Source organism: Mustela nivalis (assembly GCF_964662115.1).
Source record: "Mustela nivalis genome assembly, contig: HAP1_SCAFFOLD_712, whole genome shotgun sequence".
Taxonomy (NCBI): domain Eukaryota; kingdom Metazoa; phylum Chordata; class Mammalia; order Carnivora; family Mustelidae; genus Mustela; species Mustela nivalis.
This window is the reverse complement of record NW_028135951.1, coordinates 325,743-345,875: the sequence shown is the minus strand read 5'-3', so window position 1 is coordinate 345,875 and position 20,133 is coordinate 325,743. Positions and strand designations below refer to the sequence as shown.

The 20,133-nt window shown below is 38.9% G+C and overlaps 1 protein-coding gene across 1 annotated transcript in view; it reads right to left on the bottom strand.

The window, feature by feature from the left end:
- Positions 1-532: 532 nt before the first annotated feature.
- LOC309857440 (uncharacterized protein) overlaps positions 533-20,133 on the bottom strand; it is a 34,815-nt gene continuing 15,214 nt past the window's right edge. The window contains exons 4-11 of the mRNA XM_082750144.1: positions 14,781-14,834; positions 14,087-14,140; positions 11,610-11,663; positions 10,654-10,707; positions 4,843-4,896; positions 3,911-3,964; positions 1,565-1,618; positions 533-613 (exon numbers count right to left, since the gene is read on the bottom strand). Of these exons, the coding sequence (XP_082606270.1) occupies positions 553-613; positions 1,565-1,618; positions 3,911-3,964; positions 4,843-4,896; positions 10,654-10,707; positions 11,610-11,663; positions 14,087-14,140; positions 14,781-14,834 (439 nt within the window). The 3' untranslated portion in view covers positions 533-552. The remainder of the gene's footprint in view (positions 614-1,564; positions 1,619-3,910; positions 3,965-4,842; positions 4,897-10,653; positions 10,708-11,609; positions 11,664-14,086; positions 14,141-14,780; positions 14,835-20,133) is intronic.

Below are 20,133 nucleotides of genomic sequence, written 5' to 3'. Positions count from 1 at the left end.
AAAGAATTAAAAATGCATATTCTAAGACTTTTCATGCCTCTCTAGACTTGTTTATAGATGAAAATTATCTATACTATGCTACAATTTGCAGTCTAGTTGACCTAAAAGTTAACCTAACTGGTCATTTGAAACTTGGCATTTAATATCTCCCTACAAATAAGGCTTTCTATGCTTATAATTAGAATCCTAGTCCTGTGGGAAAAACCTTAATGAATCAAGTTTGTGTACATTTCTTTACTCCTGAACCTTCTCCCTGCTCCAAAATAGCTTTTTCTGCTCTCTTGTTCCATTATAGTAGAGCCTTACACATGGAGCATTAGGATAGTTTCCTAGGAGGTTTGGTGGCCACTAACTGAGGGGGAGAAAAAGACAAGGAATAAGATGCATCCCTCTTTTGGCCTGTTCCTCTTTTATTAAATTCCACTCAAACTGGATAGAAAGTTACAAATGGTGTCCAAGACTCTAAAGTTCATGGATCCTCCTGCAAATCAATCTCCCAAATCTCAATCTGCCCCATACTTGTATTTACATGTGGATAGTTTTGTTCATATCTCACATTTCCTTGGAGATTCCATCAGAAGTTCCCGATGTAAATTCACTCATGGTAGTAGTACTAATGGATGAAAAAGGGACACAGTCAGACTACATGATTTTCTAAATTAAATATTTTGGTTCAAATTTTAACATTACTCTCTAACTTGCAAAATAATTGACTCTTTACAAATTTACACATCAATGAGTTATATGAAACTTGATATGTCATTTCCCCCAGAAATGAGACTTTATATGTTCATAATGAATACATCATCCTTGTCAAGAAAAAAAAACTAATGGCTAAGAGTTTAAATATAGTTCTATACTACTGGATCTGACCTAGTGTACAACATCCTCTCATGGTGGGACTTATTCATTTACCTCAGTGTAAATATACATTTCTATTGATGAACCTAAATACCTGAAGGCCCTCTAGTCCATCTGTGCTCTTTAGGAACTATGAATGTCTTTCCTAACCTTCAGATGGTATCTTAGTCAATGATTCTATCCAATGTAATGATAGGTCCAGTCTTGGGGAACCAGTTGCACATGCTGGCAAACACAAACAGATCTGGTCTATTAATTCAAATCTTTTCTGCTAAAGAATTCTCTTCATTCTGCCAACTCAAACCATTTACTGCTTATACTTTAATATTACCCTCCTTCCCAAAAAGAAATTTTTCTTCCCTAACCCACTCCAGTACAGCAAGAGAAACAGTCAATTTTAGTTTCCTATCAGTTTCGCTGTTAGTATTAAGGGTGAAGCCTAGAAGAAAGTAAATGATTGTATGACCTGTTCATCCTTTTTTACAGATCCCTTCAAAATAAAAGGAATATTATGTATAGTGGCTTACCATAAGAAGATGTTACAAAGAGTATCACAGGATCTCTGTATTCCTATGTGTGAGCCTGAGACCAAACATCCCAAATCTCAGTGTGTTTGTGTGTGTCTGTGTGCGTGTGCAGATGCGTGTGTGTGTATTTCTGTGTGTAGAGATACATATTTATGTATGTATTCAAAATAGTTCACATCACTTCAGAGAGTCCTTCGGTAGACGGGGCTGTCCATTCACTCTGGCCAGGACTAAAGAATTAAAAACAGACACGGTAAGACATCACATGACTTCTAGACATACTTTCTTAGTTGAACTTATAAACTACTGACACTTAGAAAGTTCACGTGAAAATCAATTATTTGAAACCTAATATCTCATTGCCCTAGAAATGAAGATTTACATGTTTGTAATAAGTATTATGGACCTGCTAGGTCCATAAAATACAGATGACACAAGGATCAAGTACAGATCTTAGCTACTGAGTCTAGCCAGTGTGGAACAGCCTATTATGGTGGAACTGATCTCAAATTCACCCTCAATTTGCAGGTATACATTATTTCCCATCTAATTTCCTGCTTCTCCAGGCCCTCCTTTCACCTCCCTAGCTTTCTTTCCCTGCCCTCAGATGGTGTCAAGAAACTGGCAGGTCAGGAACAGGGGCTCCCTCCACGTGACTGTGGCTTTGGGACAGTGGCTTCACATGGTGGCAAAGCTCTGGAGGGTGAAGGATCCAGGTTTCATTAGCTCCTTTCTTTCTGCGAGGGCTCCTCTGCCCCCTGCCTACTGCTACCTCCTCCTGTCTTTAATAGCAATCTGTCCCTTCTTCACCCAATCAACTAAGTCACATACACAGGCATTCTGGAAATCTCTGAAAGGTTTTGCTTGGTAGTCACCAGGCAGAAGAAGGATCCTCCTAGGACCTGTTCTTCTTTAACGCAACCGGAGCCAAAAAGGATACTACATTGAATGTAGTATTCATTGGTGCTACATTGAAAAGATTCAGAAAGAGTCAAAGACACTGTATTTCTGCAGATGTTCTTAAGAATAACCATGAGAGACTGTAGACTCTGAGAAACAAACTGAGGGTTTTGGAGGGGAGCGGGATGGGGGGCTAGGTGAGACTGGTGCTGGGTATTAGGAGAGCACGTAATGCAAGGAACACTGGGTGTGGTGCATAAACAATGAATCTTGGAACACTGAAAAGAAACAAGATGAAATGGGGAAAAAAAGAATATATTAGAAAACTTCATCTATTTCTTTTTTTTATTTACATTCAATTTAATTAACATATACTGTATTTTTAGTTTCAGAGGAAGAATTCAGTGATTCATCAGTTGCATACAACACCCAGTCCTCATGACTTTGAGTGCCTTTCTTAATGCCCATCACCCAGTTACCCCATCCCCCACCGACCTCCCCTTCAGCTAACCAGTTTGTTCCCTATAGTTGAGAGTCTCCTATGGTTTGTCTCACTGTTTTCCTCTTTTCCTTCCCTTCCCCCATGCTCATCTGTTTTGTTTCTTCAATTCCACATGAGTGAAATCAGATGGTATTTGTCCTTCTCTGACTGACTTATTTCACTGGGTAAAATATCTGTTAAGTTCCATCCACGTCATGGCAAATGGCAGAATTTCATTCTTTTTGATGGTTGAGTATATATACGCTACATCTTCTTTACTCATTCATCTGTTCATAGACGTCTCGGGTGTTTCCATAGTTTGGCTATTGTGGACACATTGCTGCTAGGAACATAAGGGTGCATGTATCCCTTCATATCACTATGTTTGTATTCCTTGAATGTATATCTACTAGTGCAATTGCTGGGTTATAGGGTAGCTCTATGCTTTTTAACTTTCTGAGGAACCTCCCTACTCTTTTCTAGAGGGGCTGACCGGTTTGCATTATTCCACCAACAACATTCGAGGGTTCCCCTACTCTACCACCTCACCAACATCTGTTGTTCCCTGAGTTGTTAAATTGTAGCCCTTGACACTGGTATGAAATGGTCTGCCCTTGTGGTTTTGATTTGCATTTCTCTGAGGCTGAGTGATGTTCAGCATTTTTTCCATGTGTCTACTGGCCATCCGTATGTCTTCTCTGGAGAAATGTCTGTTCATGGCTTCTGCGCATTTCTTGACATCATGTTTTGGGTTTTGGGGTGATAAGTTTGGTAAGTTCTTCATAGATTTTGGGAACTAGACCTTTATCTGATAAAGTATTTGCAAGTATCTTCTCCCATTCTGTAGGTCGCCCTTTAGCTTTTTTGATGGTTTCCTTTGTTGTACAAAAGCCTTTTATCTTGGTGAAGCCCCAACAGTTCTTTTTTGCCTTTGTTTCCCTGCCTTTGGGATGTGTCTAGCAAGAAGTTGCTGTGGCCAAAGTCAAAGAGGTTGCTGCCTCTCTTGTCCTCTAGGATTTTGATGAATTCCTATTGCTTGTATATGTGACTTTGTGAGTCTGTGTTGATACAAGTATATAAGTACATATGTGCATATATGTCCATATAAATATATATTTATCTTTATTCACTTATAGCTCACAATTTGCTGGTGATTTCCTCATCCATGTCCTGTTTCAATTCAGTCACGGAAGTGCTAAAGAAATAAAGAGGCACATAGTCAGACACCACATGTCAGGCTAGATGGACTTTTTCCCACATTTAAATAGCTGCAACTGCTCTCTAAGTATGAACTGGTCAATCTTTAAAAATTCATGCATATATCATCTAATTTAACCTGGTAGGTCACTTTTTATTAGAAATGAAGCTATATTTTAGAGGCTAAGGACTATTTGGGCCTACAGATAAACAATGTATCAATCTGTAAGAAGTTCTATACTGTCACCCTAATCCCAGTGTGTAACAGCCTTTTCTGGTAGAATTTATTTCAAATTCAGCTGCAGTTGAAAGGTACAGATCTCTTTGACCCCAACTCGTTTCATGACCCTAAATTCCCTTCATTGCCTGCTTACTCTTCATGCTTCCTGGTTGCCTTTCTTACCCCTCAGGCAGGGTCAGTGGCTAAAGACCGGAGGCAGAGGTTCCTTCCAGTTTGGTGGTAGGTTTAGAGCACCAGCCTCACATGGGGGGCCACGCTCTGGAGGGTGAGGGACAAATCCAGGATCCATTAGCTGCATCCTTTCTGCTGACTCCTCATTCCTCCAAGTAAATTTTCCTCCTCCCTTTCCTACTCTAGTAGACTCTTATCCACAATCGTCAAGGGTGGACAAATATGAACAAACCCAGGAATCAAAATACTCTCTCTAGAGCCTGTTTATCCTTTTTCCACCTACCTTCAAAAGACAAAGAATATTACATATAGTGCCTTTCCATGAGAAGACGTTACAAAGAGTATCACAGGAACTCTGTATTCCTATGTGTGAGCCTGACACCAAACATCCCAAATCTCAGTGTGGGTGTGTATATTTGTGTGTGTAGAGATACTTATTTATGTATGTATTCATCATAGCTCACATCACTTTGGAGAGTCCTTCTGTAGATGGGGCTGTCTGTTCACTCTGGCCAGGGCTAAAGGATTAAAAACAGACTCGGTAAGACATCACATGACTTCCAGACTTACTTAGTTGAACTTATAAACTCACTGACACTTAGAAAGTTCACGAAAAATTCAATTATTTGAAATCTAATATCTCGTTTGCCCTAGAAATGAAGACTTATGTGTTTGTAATAAGTATTATGGACCTAGCAAAAACACAGATGACTCCAGGATCAAGTACAGATCTTAACTACTGAGTCTGGCCAGTGTGGAACAGCCTATTATGGTGGAACTGATCTCAAATTCACCCTCAATTTGCAGGTATACCTCCTTCTTTCCCATCTAATTTCCTGCTTCTCCAGTCCCTCCTTCACCACCTTTCACCTCTCAAGCTTGCCTTCCCTGCTCTCAGATGGTGTCAAGAAACTGGCAGGTCTGGAACAGGGGCTCCCTCCACGTGACTGTGGCTTTGGGACAGTAGCTTCACATGGTGGCAAAGCTCTGGAGGGTGAAGGATTCAGGTTTCATTAGCTCCTTTCTTTCTGTGAGGGCTCCTCTGCCCCCTGCCTACTGCTACCTTCTCCTGTCTTTAATAGCATTCTGTCCCTTCTTCACCCAATCAAGTAAGTCTCATACACAGGCATTCTGGAAATCTCTGAATGGTTTTGATTGGTAGTCACCAGGGGGAAGAAGGATCCTCCGAGGACCTGTTCTTCTTTAATGCAACTGGAGCCAAAAAGAATAAACAGTTGCCTCTTGGTGCTACATTGAAAAGATTCAAAAAAAGTCAAACACACTGTATTGTTGCAGATGTTCTTAAGAATAACCATGAGATTTTTAATGACTGTTTCAATCTCCTTACTGGTTATGGGTCTGTTCAGGCTTTCTATTTCTTCCTTGTTCAGTTGTGGTAGTTTATATGTTTCTAGAAATGCATCCATTTCTTCCAGATTGTCAAATTTGTTGGCGTAGAGTTGCTCATAGTATGTTCTTTTAATAGTTTGTATTTCTTTGGTGTTAGTTGTGATCTCTCCTCTTTCATGCATGATTTTATTTATTTGGGTCCTTTCTCTTTTCTTTTTGATAAGTCGGGCCAGGGGTTTATCAATTTTATTAATTCTTTCAAAGAACCAGCTCCTAGTTTCGATGATTTGTTCTATTGTTTTTTTGGTTTCTATTTTATTGATTTCTGCACTGATCTTTATGATTTCTCTTCTCCTGCTGTGCTTAGGGTTTCTTTCTTGTTCTTTCTCCAGCTCCTTTAGGTGTAGGGTTAGGTTTTGTACCTGAGACTTTTCTTGTTTCTTGAGAAAGGCTTGTACCACTATATATTTTCCTCTAAGGACTGCCTTTTTTGTGTCACACAGATTTTGAACTGTTGTATTTTCATTATCATTTGTTTCCATGATTTTTAAAAATTCTTCTTTAATTTCCCGGTTGACCCATTCATTCTTTAGAAGGATGCTGTTTTCACCATGTATTTGGGTTCTTTCCAAACTTCCTTTTGTGGTTGAGTTCTAGCTTTAGAGCATTGTGGTCTGAAAATATGCAGGGAATGATCCCAATGTTTTGGTACCGGTTGAGTCCTGATTTAGGACCGAGGATGTGATCTATTCTGCAGAATGTCCCATGTGCACTAGAGAAGAATGTGTATTCTGTTGCTTTGGGATGAAATGTTCTGAATATATCTGTGATGTCCAGGGCCAGATGGCTTCGTGGGGGGAATTCTACCAAACATTTAAAGAAGAACTAATTCCTATTCTCCTGAAACTGTTCCAAAAAATAGAAATGGAAGGAAAACTTCCAAACTCATTTTATGAGGCCAGCATCACCTTGAACCCCAAACCAGACAAGGATCCCATCAAAAAAGAGAGTTATAGACCAATATCCTTGATGAACACAGATGCAAAAATTCTCACCAAAATACTAGCCAATAGGATTCAAAAGTACATTAAAAGGATTATTCACCACGACCAAGTGGGATTTGTTCCAGGGCTGCAAGTTTGGTTCAACATCCGCAAATCAGTCAATGTGATACAACACATCAATAAAAGAAAGAAGAAGAACCATATGACACTCTCAATAGATGCTGAAAAAGCATTTGGCAAAGTACAGCAACCCATCCTGATCAAAACTCTTCAAGGTGTAGGGATAGAGGGCACATACCTCAATATCATCAAAGCCATCTATGAAAAACACACTGCAAATATCATTCTCAATGGAGAAAAACTGAAAGCTTTTCTGCTAAGGTCAGGAACACGGCAGGGATGTGCATTATCACCACTGCTATTCAACATAGTACTAGAGGTCCTAGCCTCAGCCATCAGACAACAAAAGGAAATTAAAGGCATCCAAATCGGCAAAGAAGAAGTCAAATTATCACTCTTCGCAGATTATATGAAACTATATGTGGAAAACCCAAAAGACTCCACTCCAAAACTGCTAGAACTTGTACAGGAATTCAGTAAAGTGTCAGGATATAAAATCAATGCACAGAAATCAGTTGCATTTCTCTACACCAAAACAAGACAGAAGAAAGAGAAATTAAGGAGTCAATCCCATTTACAATTGCACCCAAAACCATAAGATACCTAGGAATAAATCTAACCAAAGAGGCACAGAATCTAAACTCAGAAAACTATAAAGTACTCATGAAAGTAATTGGGGAAGACACAGAGAAATGGAAAAATGTTCCATGCTCCTTGATTGGAAGAATAAATATTGTGAAAATGTCTATGCTACCTAAAGCAATCTACACATTTAATGCAATTCCTATCAAAGTACCATCCATCTTTTTCAAAGAAATGGAGCAAATAATTCTAAAATTTATATGGACCCAGAAAAGACCTCGAATAGTCAAAGGGATATTGAAAAAGAAAGCCAACGTTGGTGGCATCACAATTCCGGACTTCAAGCTCTATTACAAAGCTGTCATCATCAAGACAGCATAGATCAATGGAACAGAATAGAGAGCCCAGAAATAGACCCTCAACTCTACAGTCAACTAATCTTCGACAAAGCAGGAAAGAATGTCCAATAGAAAAAAGACAGCCTCTTCAATAAATGGTGCTGGGAAAATTGGACAGCCACATGCAGAAAAATGAAATTGGACCATTTCCTTACACCACACATGAAAATAGACTCAAAATGGATGAAGGACTTCAACGTGTGAAAGAAATCCATCAAAATCCTTGAGGAGAACACAGGCAACAACCTCTTTGACCTCAGCCACAGCAACATCTTCCTAGGAACATTGCCAAAGGCAAGGGAAGTAAGGGCAAAAGTGAACTATTGGGATTTCATCAAGATCAAAAGCTTTTGCACAGCAAAGGAAACAGTTAACAAAATCAAAAGACAACTGACAGAATGGGACAAAATATTTGCAAATGATATATAAGATAAAGGACCAGTGTCCAAAATCTATAAAGAACTTAGCAAACTCAACACCCAAAGAACAAATAATCCAATCAAGAAATGGGCAGAGGACATGAACAGACATTTCTGCAAAGAAGACATCCAGAGGGCCAACAGACACATGACAAAGTGCTCCATATCACTTGGCATCAGGGATATACAAATAAAAACCACAATGAGAGATCACCTCACACCAGTCAGAATGGCTAAAATGAACAAGTCAAGAAATGATAGATGCTGGAGAGGATGCGGAGAAAGGGGAAGCCTCCTACACTGTTGGTGGGAATGCAAGCTGGTGCAGCCACTCTGGAAAACAGCATGGAGGTTCCTCAAAATGTTGAAAATAGAACTGCCCTATGACCCAGCAATTGCACTACTGGGTATTTACCCTAAAGATACAAACGTAGTGATCCAAAGGGGCACGTGCACCCGAATGATTATAGCAGCAATGTCCACAATAGCCAAAATATGGAAAGAACCTAGATGTCCATCAACAGATGAATGAATCAAGAAGATGTGGTATATATAAACAATGGAATACTAGGCAGCCATCAAAAGAAATGAAATCTTGCCATTTGCAACAACATGGATGGAACTAGAGTGTATCATGCTTAGCGAAATAAGTCAAGCAGAGAAAGACAACTATCATATGATCTCCCTGATATGAGGAAGTGGTGATGCAACATGGGGGCTTAAGTGGGTAGGAGAAGAATCAATGAAACAAGGTGGGATTGGGAGGGAGACAAACCAAAAGTGACTCTTAATCTCACAAAACAAACTGAGGGTTGCTGGGGGGAGGGGGTTTGGGAGAAGGGGGTGGGATTATGGACATTGGGGAGGGTATGTGCTTGGGTGAGTGCTGTGAAGTGTGTAAACCTGTTGCAGATATTTTTAAGAATAACCATGAGAGTCTGTAGACTTTGAGAAACAAACTGATGGTTTTACAGGGGAGCAGGGTCGGGGGCTAGGTGAGCCAGGAGGTGGGTATTAGGAGGGCATGTATTGTAAGGAACACTGGGTGTGGTGCATAAACAATGAATCTTGGAACACTGAAAAGAAACAAGATGAAATGGGGGAAAAAAGAATATATTAAGAAACTTCATCTATTTCTTTTTTAATTTACATTCTATTTATTTAACATATACTGTATTTTTAGATACAGAGGAAGAATTCAGTGATTCTTCCAGTCCTCATTACCTTGAGTGCCTTTCTTAATGCCCATCACCCAGTTGCCCTATCCCCCAGAAACCTCCCCCTTCAGCAACCCAGTTTGTTCCCCTAGTTGAGAGTCTCCTATGGTTTGTCTCACTGTCTTCCTCTTTTCCTTCCCTTCCCCCATGCTCATCTGTTTTGTTTCTTCAATTCCACATGAGTGAAACCGGATGGTATTTGTCCTTCTCTGACTGACTTATTTCACTGGGTAAAATATCCCGTAAGTTCCATCCACGTCATTGCAAATGGCAGGATTTCATTCCTTTTGATGGTTGAGTATACATACCCCACATCTTCTTTACTCATTCATCTGTTCATAGACGTCTCGGGTCTTTCCATAGTATGGCTATTGTGGACACATTGCTGCTAGGAACATTAGGGTGCCTGTATCCCTTCAAATCACTATGTTTGTATTCTTTGAATGAATATCTACTAGTGCAATTGCTGGGTTATAGGGTAGCTCTATGCTTTGTAACTTTCTGAGGAACCTCCCTACTCTTTTCCAGAGGGGCTGACCGGTTTGCATTATTCCACCAACAGCATTCGAGGGTTCCCCTTCTCTACCACCTCACCAACATATATTGTTCCCTGAGTTGTTAAATTGTAGCCCTTGACACTGGTATGAAATGGTCTCTCCTTGTGGTTTTGATTTGCATTTCTCTGAGGTTGAGTGATGTGCAGCACTTTTTCCATGTGTCTATTGGCCATCCGTATGTCTTCTCTGGAGAAATGTCTGTTCACACCTTCTGCCCATTTCTTGACAACATGTTTTGGGTTTGGGGGTGTTAAGTTTAAGTTCTTCATAGATTTTGGATACTAGCCCTTTATCTGATAAGGTATTTGCAAGTATCTTCTCCCTTTCTGTAGGTTGCCATTTAGCTTTGTTGATGGTTTCCTCTGTTGTACAAAAGACTTTTATCTTGGTGAAGCCCCAACAGTTGATTTTCTCCTATGTTTCCCTGGCTTTTGGGGATGTGTCTAGCAAGAAGTTGCTGTGGCCAAGGTCAAAAAGGTTGCTGCCTCTCTTGTCCTCTAGGATTTTGATGAATTCCTATTGCTTGTGTATGTGTCTTTGTGAGTCTGTGTTGATACAAGTATATAAGTACATATGTGCATATATGTCCATATAAATATATATTTATCTTTATTCACTTATAGCTCACAATTTGCTGGTGATTTCCTCATCCATGTCCAGTTTCATTTCAGTCACGGAAGTGCTAAAGCAATAAAGAGGCACATAGTCAGACACCACATGTCATGCTAGACTGACTTTTTCCCCCCATTTAAATAGCTGCAACTGCTCTCTACGTATGAACTGGTCAATCTCTAAAAATTCATGCATATATCATCTAATTTAACCTGGTAGGTTACTTTTTATTAGAAATGAGGCTATATTTAAGAGGCTAAGGACTATGTTAGGCCTACAGATAAACAATGTATCAATCTGTAAGGGGTTCTATACTGTCACCCTAATCCCAGTGTGTAACAGCCTTTTCTGGTAGAATTTATTTCAAATTCAGCTGCAGTTGAGAGGTACAGATCTCTTTGACTCCAACTTGTATCATGACCCTCAATTCCCTTCATCGCCTGCTTACTCTTCATGCTTCCTGGTTGCCTTTCCTACCCCTCAGGCAGGGTCAGTGGCTAAAGACCCCAGGCAGAGGTTCCTTCCAGTTTGTTGGTAAGTTTAGAGCACCAGCCTCACATGGGGGCTGAGCTCTGGAGGGTGATGGACAGATCCAGGATCCATTAGCTGCATCCTCTCTGCTGACTCTTCCTTCCTCCAAATAAATTTTCCTCCTCCCTTGCCCACTGTAGTAGACTCTCATCCACAATTGTCAAGGGTGGACAAATATGAACAAAACCAGGAATCGAAATGACTCTCTCTAGAGCCTGTTCATCCTTTTCCACCTTCCTTCAAAAGACAAAGAATATTACATATAGTGCCTTACCAAGAGAAGACATTACAAAGAGTATCACAGGATCTCTGTATTCCTATGTGTGAGCCTGAGAGCAAACATCCCAAATCTCAGTGTACGTTGTGTGTGTGTATGTGTTTGTGTGTGTGTATTTGTGTGTGTAGAGATACTTATTTATGTATGTATTCATCATAGCTCACATCACTTCGCAGAGTTCTTCGGTAGACGGGGCTGTCCATTCACTCTGGCCAGGGCTAAAGGATTAAAAACAGACACGGTAAGACATCACATGACTTCCAGACTTACTTTCTTAGTTGAACCTATAAACTCACTAACACTTAGAAAGTTCACGTGCAAATCAATTATTTGAAACCTAATATCTTGTTTGCTCTAGAAATGAAGATTTACATGTTTTTAATAAGTATTATGGACCTTCCAAAAACACAGATGATTCCAGGATCAAATACAGATCTTAACTACTCAGCCTGGCCCATGTGGAACAGCCTGTTATGGTCGAACTGATCTCAAATTCACCCTCAATTTGCAGGTATACCTCCTTCTTTCCCATATAATTTTCTGCTTCTCCAGTCCCTCCTTCACCACCTTTCACCTCTCAAGCTTGCCTTCCCTGCTCTCAGATGGTGTCAAGAAACTGGCAGGTCTGGAACAGGGGCTCCCTCCACGTGACTGTGGCTTTGGGACAGTGGCTTCACATGGTGGCAAAGCTCTGGAGGGTGAAGGATCCAGGATTCATTAGCTCCTTTCTTTATGCTGAGGGCTCCTCTGCCCCCTGCCTACTGCTACCTCCTCCTGTCTTTAATAGCATTCTTTCCCTTCTTCACCCAATCAACTAAGTCTCATACACAGGCATTCTGGAAATCTATGAAAGGTTTTGCTTGGTAGTCCCCAGCGGAAGAGGGATCCTCCTAGGACCTGTTCTTCTTTAACGCAACTGGAGCCAAAAAGGATAAACAGTTGTGTATAGGTGCTACATTGAAAAGATTCAGAAAGAGTCAAAGAAATTGTATTGTCATGGTTGTTCATGTGAAGGTTGACATTTACTTCCCTTTCTCTCAGAGCCTATGTTTGTGTGTGTCTGTTTTAATATATAAATATTTTCATATGAGTGCATAGGGATATATATTTATCTTTATCCATTTATAGCTCACAAATTACTGGTGACTTCATAGCCATCTGATTTCACTTCTCTCAGGGCATTTCTAAAGAATAAAGAGGCACATAGTCAGACAGCACATGTAATTCTAGACTGACTTTTTTTCTATATGAATAGCTACAACTGCTGAATACATATGATCTGGTCAACCTTTAAAAATTCATGTATATAGGGGCGCCTGGGTGGCTCAGTTGGTTAAGCTGCTGCCTTCGGCTCAGGTCATGATCTCAGGGTCCTGGGATCAAGTCCCACATCGGGCTCTCTGCTCAGTGGGGAGCCTGCTTCCCTCTCTCTCTCTCTTTCTCTCTGCCTGCCTCTCTGTCTACTTGTGATTTCTGTCAAATAAATAAATAAAATCTTTCAAAAAAAATTCATGTATATAGCACCTAAATGAACCAGGTATGTCACTTTTTATTAGACATGGGGCTTTTTTTAAAGATGGTAATGATAGAGCTACGCTATCACCCTGCAAATTGCACTACTGTGTATCTACCCCAAGGGTACACATGTAATGAAAAGAAGAGCCATAAGTACCCCAATGTTCATAGCAACCATGGCCACAATTGCCAAACTGTGGAAAGAGCCAAGACACCCTTCAACAGATGAATCAATAAAGAAGATATGATCCATATATAGAATGGAGTATTATGCCTCCATCAGAAAGGATGAATACCCAACCTTTGTATCAACATGGATGGGACTGGAGGAGAATATATTGAGTGAAATAAGTCAAGCAGAGAGAGTCAATTATCATATGTTTTCACTTAGTTGTGGAACATAAGGAATAACATGGAGGACATTAGGAGAAGGAAAGGAAAAGTGAATTGGGGGAAATAGGAGGGGGAGACAAAGCATGTGACACTGTGGACTCTGAGAAACAGAAGGTTTTAGAGGGGAGGGGAGTGAAGGGCTAGGTGATCCTGGTGGTGGACATTAAGGAGATCATGTATTGCATGGAGCACTGGGTGTGGTGTATAAACAATGAATCTTGGAACACAAAAAATAAAATAAAAAGATGCTAATGACTTTGTTAGGCCTACAAATAAATAATACATCAATCCATAAAAAGTTCTATACAATCCATAAGAAGTTCTATACTATAATGTGTAACAGTCTTTTTTGTAGAAATTATTTCAAATTCAATTTCATTTTGGAGGCACCCATCCCTCTTATTTATTTAAATTCCTAGTTCTCATGGCTTTCTCTCTTCCTACTTTCATTAAGGGTTTGGTTGCTACTAAGGGAGACAAATGTACTCAAGCAAAGAAGCATCCCTCTTATGGCTTCCACTCTTATGCAACTAAATCTTAAAAAGAAGAAGAAAAAGATAGAAAGTTACCTACATACACTACAGTAAGAACTTAGAAGCAGTATTAAAGATACTATATTGCCATGGATGCCCAAGAGTGACTATTACAAATCTCAGTCTCTCTCTCTACTGTTCCATGAATGTATGTGTTGAGATTATACATAGCATTTTAAATTTATGCATGCATAGCTCACATTCCAGTAGTGAAATCCTCATAGTTTTCCGATGTCCGTTCACTCTGGACAGGGCTAAAGAATTAGAAAGGCACATAGACACCACATGTAATGTCAGACTGACTTTTTTTCCATTTAAATACCTACAATTGCTCTATACTTATGAACAGTCAATCTTTAAAAATCATTTACTTATCACCTAAATGAACCAAGTAGTTCATTCTTTATTAGAAATTAGGCTTTATATAAAAGATGCCAATGACTTAGGCTTATTAATAATGTATCAATTTATAGGAAGTTCTATACTGTCACCCTATTCACAGTGTGTAATAGCCTTTTCTGGTAGAATCTATTTCAAATTCAGTTTCAGTTTGGAGGCACCCATCCCTCTTATCCATTTAAATTCCTGGTTCTCAGGGCTTTCTCTCTTCTCCTTACTTTCATCTGAGGGTTTGGCTGCTACCAAAGGAGACAAACCTACTTAGGGAAAAAGCATTTGTCTTATGAATTCTTTTATTCAACTAAATCTAAAAAAACAAAGACAGTTACATATATACACTACAGAGAAGACTCAGAAACAGTTTTGAAGACTCTCTACTGCCACAGATACTCCTGAGAGTGACTTTTACAAATCTCAGTCTCTCTCTTTATTCTTTCATGCATGTATATGTTGAGATTATATATATCATTTTAAATTTATATATGAATATCTCACATTTCACTGGTGGATTCCTCATAGGTTTCCAAAGTCCACTCACTCTGGGCAGGGCTAAAGAATCAAAAAGGTACATTGTCAGACATCAGGTAATTCTAGATATACTTTTTCCATTCAAATAGTTACAACAGTCTAGGATATGAACCAGCTGATTTTTGGAAATCCAAGTGCAAATCAGTAACCTGGAACTTGGTGTGTCAGTTTATTATTATCAATGAGGTTTATATGTGTTGGAGGGGATTTGGATAAAGGGGAACCCTCTTCCACCGTTGGTGGGAATGCAAGTTGGTGCAGCCACTTTGGAGAACAGTGTGGAGATTCCTTAAGAAATTAAAAATAGAGCTCCCTATGACAACTGCACTTGCAAATGCAATTGCACTCCTGGGTATTTCCCCCAAAGATACAGATGTAGTGAAAAGAAGGACCATCTGTATCCCAATGTTTATAGCAGCAGTGGCCACGGTCATCAGACTATGGAAAGAACCAAGATGCCCTTCAATGGATGAATGGGTAAGGAAGATGTGGTCCATATACACTAAGGAGTATTATGCCTTCATCAGAAAGGATAAATATCCAACATTTGTAGCAACATGGACAGGACTGGAAGAGATTATGCTGAGTGAAATAAGTCAAGCAGAGAGAGTCAATCATCATATGGTTTCACTTATTTGTGGAGCATAAACAAATAGCATGGAGGACAAGGGGAGATGGAAAGGAAAAGGAGTTGAGGGAAATTGGAAGAGGATAGGAACCATGAGAGACTATGGACTCTGAAAAAGAATCTGAGGGTTCTGAATGGGCAGGGGGTGGAAGGTTGGGGGAACCAGGTGGTGGGTATTAGAGAAGGCACGTATTGCATGGAGCACTGGGTGTGGTGCAAAAAGCAATGAATACTGTTATACTGAAAAGAAAAAAAAATTAAAAAGGAAGAAAAAAAAAAGTAAACATTCCCATTTGCAATAGCACCAAAAAAGTAATTAGAAATACTTAACTAAGGTGACAGAAGACCTATATTCTGGAAACTATAAGCCACTGGTAAAAGAAATGGAAGATTACACAAATGGAAAAATATTCCATGCTCAGGATTTGGGAGAATACTGTTAAAATAATACCCAAAGCAACCTACAGACTCAATGCAATTCCTATGAAATTACCAGTGTTTTTAATCAGCGTTTTTAATAGAACTAGAACAAAGAATCCTAAAATTCATGTGGACCACAAAATATCCACATATAGCCAAAGCAACCTTGAAAAAGAATAAAACTGGAGGTATCACAATCCTGGATTTGGAGATAAACCACAAAGCTTTGGTAATCAAGAGAGTCAGTACTGGCATAAAAACAGACACATAGATCATAGAGGCCAGATATAAGCTCATGATTATATAGTCAAATCAATCTTCAACAAGGAGGCAAGAATATGGAAGGGAAAAAGAATAGTCTCATCAAGAAATGGTGTTTGGAAAACTTAGCTGCAAAAGAATGAAACTGGATTGATTTCTTACTCCATACACAAAAATAAACTCAAAATGGATAAAGGACCTAAATGTGAGATCTAAAATCATAAAAAGGGTACAGGCACTAATTTCTGACATTAGCTATAGCAAAATCTTTCTAGATATGTTCTCTTGAGGCCAGGGAAACAAAAGCAAAAATAAATTGTTGGGTCTACATCAAAATAAAAAGTTTCTGCACAGCAAAGAAAACAACCAAAACTAAAAGACAACCACTGAATGGGAGAAAATATTTGCAAGTGACATATCCAATAAAGCATTAGTATCCAAAATGTATAAAGAACTTCTACAACCCAACACCAAAAATCAAATAATCCAATTTAACAATGGGCAGAAGTCATGACCAGACATTTCTCCAAAGAAGATATCTAGAGGGCCAACAGGCATATGAAAAGACGCTCAACAACACTCATCATCAGGGAAATGCAAATCAAAACTACAATGAGGTATCACCTGACACTTCTCAGAATGGCTAAAACTGAACTGTCCATTGATAGATGAATGGATAAAGAAGATGTGGTATGCATGCATATATGTAAACACATATATACACACACTCACAAATGAATATTAGTCATAGAAAATAGTGAAATTTTGCCATTTGCAGCATGGATGGATCTAGAAAGTATAACGTTAAGTGAAATAAGTCAGAGAAAGAAAAATACCATATAATATTTCACTCATATGTAGAACTGAAAAAAAACAAATCAAAGAGCAAAGAAACAAAAAACCCAGACTTTTTATTTTTTAAATTTCATTATGTTATGTAAGTCACCATACAGTTCACCATGGGTTTTTGATGTAGTGTTCCATGATTCATTGTTTGTGTATAATATCCAGTGCTCCATGCAATACATGACCTCCTTAATACAACCCAAACTTTTAAAAAAAATTCTATTTAAATTCAGTTGACAGTAGGTAGAGTTCAGTGGCTAATCAGTTGCATGTAACACTCGGTGCTCTTTATATCACGTGCCCTTTATAATGCCCATCACTCAGTTATCCCATCCCCTCACCCACATCCCCTCCAGTAGCCCTCAGTTTGTTCCCTATAGTTAAGAGTTTCTTATGGTCTGTCTCCCTCTCTGATTTCATCTTATTTTTCCCTCCCTTCACCTATGATCTGTTTTGTTTCTTAAATTCCACATATGCATGAAATCACCATTGTCTTTCTCTGATTGACTTACTTTGCTCATCATAATACCCTCTAGTCCCATCAATGTCATTGCAAATGGTAAGATTTCATTTGTTGATGGCTGGGTAATATTCCACTGTATATATCTACTACATCTTCTTTATCCATTCCTTTGCAGATGGACATGAAAACAGTACTCAACATCACTGGGCATCAGGGAAATAAAAATCATAACCACAATGAGATACCACCTCACACCAGTCAGAATGGCTAAAATTAACAAGTCAGAAAACAACAAACATTGGCAAGGATGTGGAGAAATGCATCCATTTCTTTCATCAGTGTTTTATAGTTTTTCCACAAGGATGTAGAGACATTCTCACTGTTGGTGAGAATGCAAGCTTGTACAGCCACTCTGGAAGATAGTATGGAGGTTCCTCAAAAAGTCAGAAATACAAGACTCTTTACTAGGTTACCCAGCATAGGGATGTTGGGTGAAACAGATGAAAGAGGCCTAAGAGCACACATATGGTGACAAGCACTGAGCAATGTATAAAATTGTTGAATCCCCATTGTACACCTGAAACTAATATAATACTGTCTGTTACTTATACTGGAATTAAAATTTTTTTAAAGGAATAAGATATCATATGGCAGTGACTGGTATCTTAGAATTGTGAAAATAGTAAGCATCAAGGTTTAAGTAATTTAAGTTCTTTTTTTTTTCTTTTTTGTTTTTTTTATTTTTCTCTTTTTATGTAATTTAAGTTCTATACCTGTCCCTAATCCCCAATTATATAAGCTTTTTGTGGTGGCATTTATTTCATCTCAACTTCAGTTTATAGTGTACACATCCCTCTTACTCCATTTAAATTCCTGATTTGCAAGTCCTTCCATCACCTTCTTACTTTGACCCATCATGGTCATCTTTCCTGCCTCTTAGACAGGGTCAAGCAATGCAGGTCTGAGGCAGTGGCTCTATCCACCATGATAGTGGATTTGAGCTTCAGGCCTATCTCACATAAGCTCTGGAGGCTATGGGGTAGACCCAGTGTCTGTTAGTTCCATTATTCCCTACTAAGGCCTCTTCTGTTCCCAGTCTACTGCCATTATTCTTCTGGCTCTAAATAGGACTCTCTCCTCACTTGTCAAATATTATAAGTTGAATATTGTCCCACCTAAAATGGATATGTTGTAATCTTATCCCTTGTAACTCAGCATGTGACCTTATTGGAAATAGGGTTGCTGTAGGTGTAATTAAGACACAGTCATACTGGTTTAGGGTGGGCTCCTAATCCAGTATGATTCGTGTCCTAAGACAAAGGAAAAATGTAGACACAAACACACATACTTCACCTGTGTAGAGATTAAGGTAGAGATTTGAGCAATGATTCTACATACCGTGGAACAGCAAAGATTGACAGCAATCACCAGAAGCTAGGAGAGGGGCATGGAATAGATTCTTGCTCACAGCCCTCAGAAGAAAACAACCCTACTGACACCCTGATATCAACTTCTAGCGTCTAAGACTGAGACAATGAATTTCTGTTGTTTTAAATGATTCAGTTTTGTGATATTTTGTTACAGCAGCCCTAGATAACTAATACAGCCCATTCTAGTAGAATCTCATACAACAATCTGATAGTTTTCTAAGAGTTTTGGCTGCTGGTTACTCAGATAGGAAGACCTGAGTTTCTATCAGATCTAACTAGATCTACCTGATCTAGTTTCTACCAAACTAGATAAAAAATATGTTACATAAAGAAGTGGAGACTTCCAACGTTTTAGAGTGTCCAAGAAACTCTGTGTTGAATATCTCTGGTTTATCGTTACATATGTTTATTTCACCTTTTATTGGTGACCTCCTTATCAGTTGCTGAGGTCAATTCATTCCGATCAGAACTAAAGGATAAAATGTATCTGATCAAACATCTTACATACTTTTTTCATTCAAATAAGCTTCACTTTATCTACAAATCATAATGTGGTTGAACACTAAAAAAATCTCATGTAATTTGGCTATTTGGAAAGAAGTATTTCATTTTCCCCTAGAAATGCAGCTTTATATGGTAGAAAAAAAATTCTTAGACCTGTAGAGAACCCTTAATGGATCAAGAGTGATTTTAAAACTTTTCTTGACTACTGAGCCCAACTCCAATATGCATCTGCTTTTGCACTTCCATCTATTTCAAATTCAGCTATAGTTTGTAGGTACCTAAATGTGTGTGTGTGTGTGTGTGTGTGTATGTATGTGTGTGTGACCAAGAGTTGGTTTTTTGAAAAGATCAACAAAACTGACAAGCCTTAATCAGATTCATTAAGGTAAAAAAGACCTAAGTAAATAAAATCAAACAGATGAAGAAAAGAGACACCACTGAAAAATTAAGAATTATAAGAAAATACTATGAGAGGGGTGCCTGGGTGGCTCAGTGGGTCAAGCCTTTGCCTTCGGCTCAGGTCATGATCTTAGAGTCCTGGGATTGAGCCCCACATCGGGATCTCTGCTCATCTGAGAGCCTGCTTCCCCCAACCCCCTCTGCCAGCTTCTCTGCCTACTTGTGATCTCTGTCTGTCAAATAAATAAATAAAATCTTAAAAAAGAAAAAGGAAATACTATGAGAAATATATGCCAACAAATTAGGTGACCCAGAAGAAATGGATAAATTTCTAGAAACATACAATTTTCCAAAACTGAATTGGAAAGA